Here is a 2,915-nt window from a genome sequence, read left to right as displayed (position 1 = left end):
CAGAAAAGTCGACAACTTAGTCAATTTGAATTTATAGCTCAACCACGATGACATTTTCCACTGGAATATTGCTCTCATCGTCTGAACCCCGACTCACTCTATTACGGTGGCTACTTCAAAGCCACCATGACTTTCCCGCAAAACTATCCTTATTCACCGCCAGGTATGTCATGCTGAAGCATAATAAATATAACCCTGAAACGGCCCTGTCGCATGTCTTACCAAAAAGGCAACCCTGAAAAACGCCCCCATCCTATTCTGAGACAATTAGGGGAAAAAACACAACAGAAATTACCCCTCAGATAAGGACTAGAATAAGCCCAACTCCTATCTCTACAAACCACTAAAGAAAACTCATCCCCGAAACAAAACACAGGCTTCAAATTCACACGCCCCCTCTTCCACCCCAACATCTACCAAGACGGCCGCCTCTGCATCTCCATCCTCCATTCTCCCGGCGAAGATGAACTGTCCGGCGAGACCGCTGCCGAACGCTGGTCCCCAGCTCAGCGCGTGGAATCCGTCCTAATATCCATCCTCTCCCTCCTCGACGACGCAGAGGTCTCCTCGCCCGCCAATGTTGACGCGGGCGTCATGCTCCGCAAGGACCCGGAGGCGTATAAGTGGACAGTGCTGGCGGATGTAGAGAAGAGCAAACAGGACATTCCAGCGGGCTTTGTGATGCCGACGCATGAATCCACGGCGATGGGCAAGAAGGAAGGGCTCGGGGCCGGCTCGGGGCCGGATGCGCTGGCCACGATGGATGATGAGGATTTTTGGGTTGATAGTGATGTGGATGATGATGATGATGATATGTTTGGGGGGAGTGATTCGGATAATGAGCTTGTGATGGATGACGATGACGATGACGATGACGACGACGACGACGATGACGATGATGATCATGGTCATCAGCATACCAGGAGTTCAGGAGAACTGGGGAGGAGAGGGGTCTGACTTCTTCCTCCCTGCCTCTCTTTTACTCTCTACATCCATCACCTTTTTATCCTCCTGTTTTCTCCTGCTCGGCTCCATTACATCCCCATTTATTTTATTTGTTTCTTCTCTCCAAGCATATGCATAGCGGAATTAGCCTTCCTTTTCTCACTTTATTTTATATCATTTATTTCCCTTGCGTCCTTGCATTTGGTGTTTAAAGCGACCCGGCGCGAATCTCCCCAGTGGCTCCATTACTTCTCCTCTCTCTTTCTCTTTTTTTTTTTTTTATTTTTTTCTATTCTTTTAAGTGTTACCACTTCTGCTTGGCGTATTTGCAGCAAGCTCCAAGGTTCCCTTTTCTATCGAAGGACTTGGGATTGGGATTGGGATTGGAGGTTAGAAAGGAGTTCAGTTCTTTCAATTAGCTGTTATATTTCCCCTCTCCCCTTTCTTCTTCTTTTAGTTGATAGCTTGCTCTCAGTTAAACAATAGAGTTCCTTTGTTATTATTTGTCATTATTTTTCAACCCTTGTCAGGCAACGCTCTTTTTTCTTTTCTTTTCTTTTCTTTTTTTTTTTTTTTTTTTGTAAATAAGGGGAAGAAAAGAACAGAAAAGTTGAAAGGGAAACACCATGAAATTTTCTTGGGTGGTCTTCTTCTTTTAATATTCGAATACAAGTAGCTAAAGGTTATACGATCCTGACGTTTTAACAAGCTAGGCAAATTATACGAGCAGCCAATCAGATATGATATATTTAGCCATTATTTCTCTACCAATCAGTGCTGCTGAAACCTGGGAAGATTTTGCTTGGTCATTTCACTCAGACTGTGCATCTTGTATGTATCTCAACTGGGAGAATCAGATCATTTTTACTTATTTTTTGATCATTTTGAATCATTATTTGGCCATTCTATAGAAAAATCTTTACATATTATTCACTTCTATCTACAGAGAAATTGAACTATTTTTGATAAGGAGATTTGTTTTACCTAGCTGCCAAGACTTCCACCCGCATAACCCAACTTTAGAACCTTAATGGAAGTCCATCATGTGACACACCGCTGACTAACTGCCACCTTGACATCATCGGTTGCTCTTTTCGCCCGCCGCGGATGCAACAAGCTTTTATTTTACTTCGATCTGTCCACTGCAACTCCATCCGTTCATTCCCTTCCATCGCTCGAACACACATACACACACACACACTCTCTCTCTCTCTCTCAGCCTGTATATCTCCTGCTGGTGACTTGCCTACCATGGCAACGAATTCAAAATATACGCCCGCACCCCAGCGGGACTCGCTAGACTCGCGGCCGTATACCCAAAGCCCTCCATCGTACCAGGCTACATCCGGCTCAACGGGTGGCCTTCTCGACGGCCAACCCCGCTACGAAGATGATAACGTCCCTGATGATTTCAAGGTTCGTGGTATCCCGCTTGGTTCTGAAGAACCTCCCTGTCCAATGTCCAGTTGAGATATTGTCTAGCTGCTGACCCCTCGTTGGTGGTGCCGTTGTGCAGTTTGGAAACTCTGTCGCAGAAACAACTCTTCCCATCCGGATGCAATTCATCCGCAAGGTCTATTTTATCTTGTAAGCCTCATCATTTCTTCTCCACCCCGATCCCATATGGTCTCTCGCCTGCCTGTGCCCTAAAGCTTCCTCTCATTGGCCTTATCCAGATACAGATACTTTTATATACGCTGTTTTTCATGCTGAATACTAAAATCAATCCAACTTTAGATCTCTCCAGATCCTCTTCACCACAGTCGTAAGCTGTGTTTCCTTCGTCAGCGACAGCTACCGCACCTGGATCCAGTCACATCCTTGGCTGGTGCTCGTCTCCGCCGTCAGCGCTCTGGTATTCATGGGCCTTACCTACTGGAAACGCAAGAGCTACCCCGCCAACCTCATCTTCTCAGCATCTTCACGGCCCTTGAGGCCTACGCCATCAGCGTCGTGACCTCTTTCTACGA

At 46.1% G+C, this 2,915-nt stretch overlaps 2 protein-coding genes across 2 annotated transcripts in view; both read left to right on the top strand.

The window, feature by feature from the left end:
* Positions 1–126: 126 nt before the first annotated feature.
* HCAG_00655 (predicted protein) lies at positions 127–957 on the top strand (the record flags this gene model as incomplete). The annotated part of the gene is made up of 2 exons (XM_001543559.1): positions 127–163; positions 377–957. The coding sequence occupies 2 exons, from the start codon at positions 127–129 to the stop codon at positions 955–957; spliced, it is 618 nt and encodes a 205-aa protein (XP_001543609.1).
* A 1,239-nt stretch (positions 958–2,196) lies between these two features.
* Positions 2,197–2,915, top strand: part of HCAG_00654 (conserved hypothetical protein) — a gene marked incomplete at both ends in the record, with an annotated part of 1,085 nt that continues 366 nt past the window's right edge. Inside the window, 3 exons of the mRNA XM_001543558.1 lie at positions 2,197–2,361; positions 2,462–2,532; positions 2,683–2,800. Of these exons, the coding sequence (XP_001543608.1) occupies positions 2,197–2,361; positions 2,462–2,532; positions 2,683–2,800 (354 nt within the window). The remainder of the gene's footprint in view (positions 2,362–2,461; positions 2,533–2,682; positions 2,801–2,915) is intronic.

This window comes from Histoplasma capsulatum, genomic scaffold (genome assembly GCF_000149585.1).
Source record: "Histoplasma capsulatum NAm1 scaffold_1 genomic scaffold, whole genome shotgun sequence".
Lineage (NCBI taxonomy): Eukaryota > Fungi > Ascomycota > Eurotiomycetes > Onygenales > Ajellomycetaceae > Histoplasma > Histoplasma mississippiense.
This window is presented reverse-complemented; position numbering and strand designations above follow the sequence as displayed.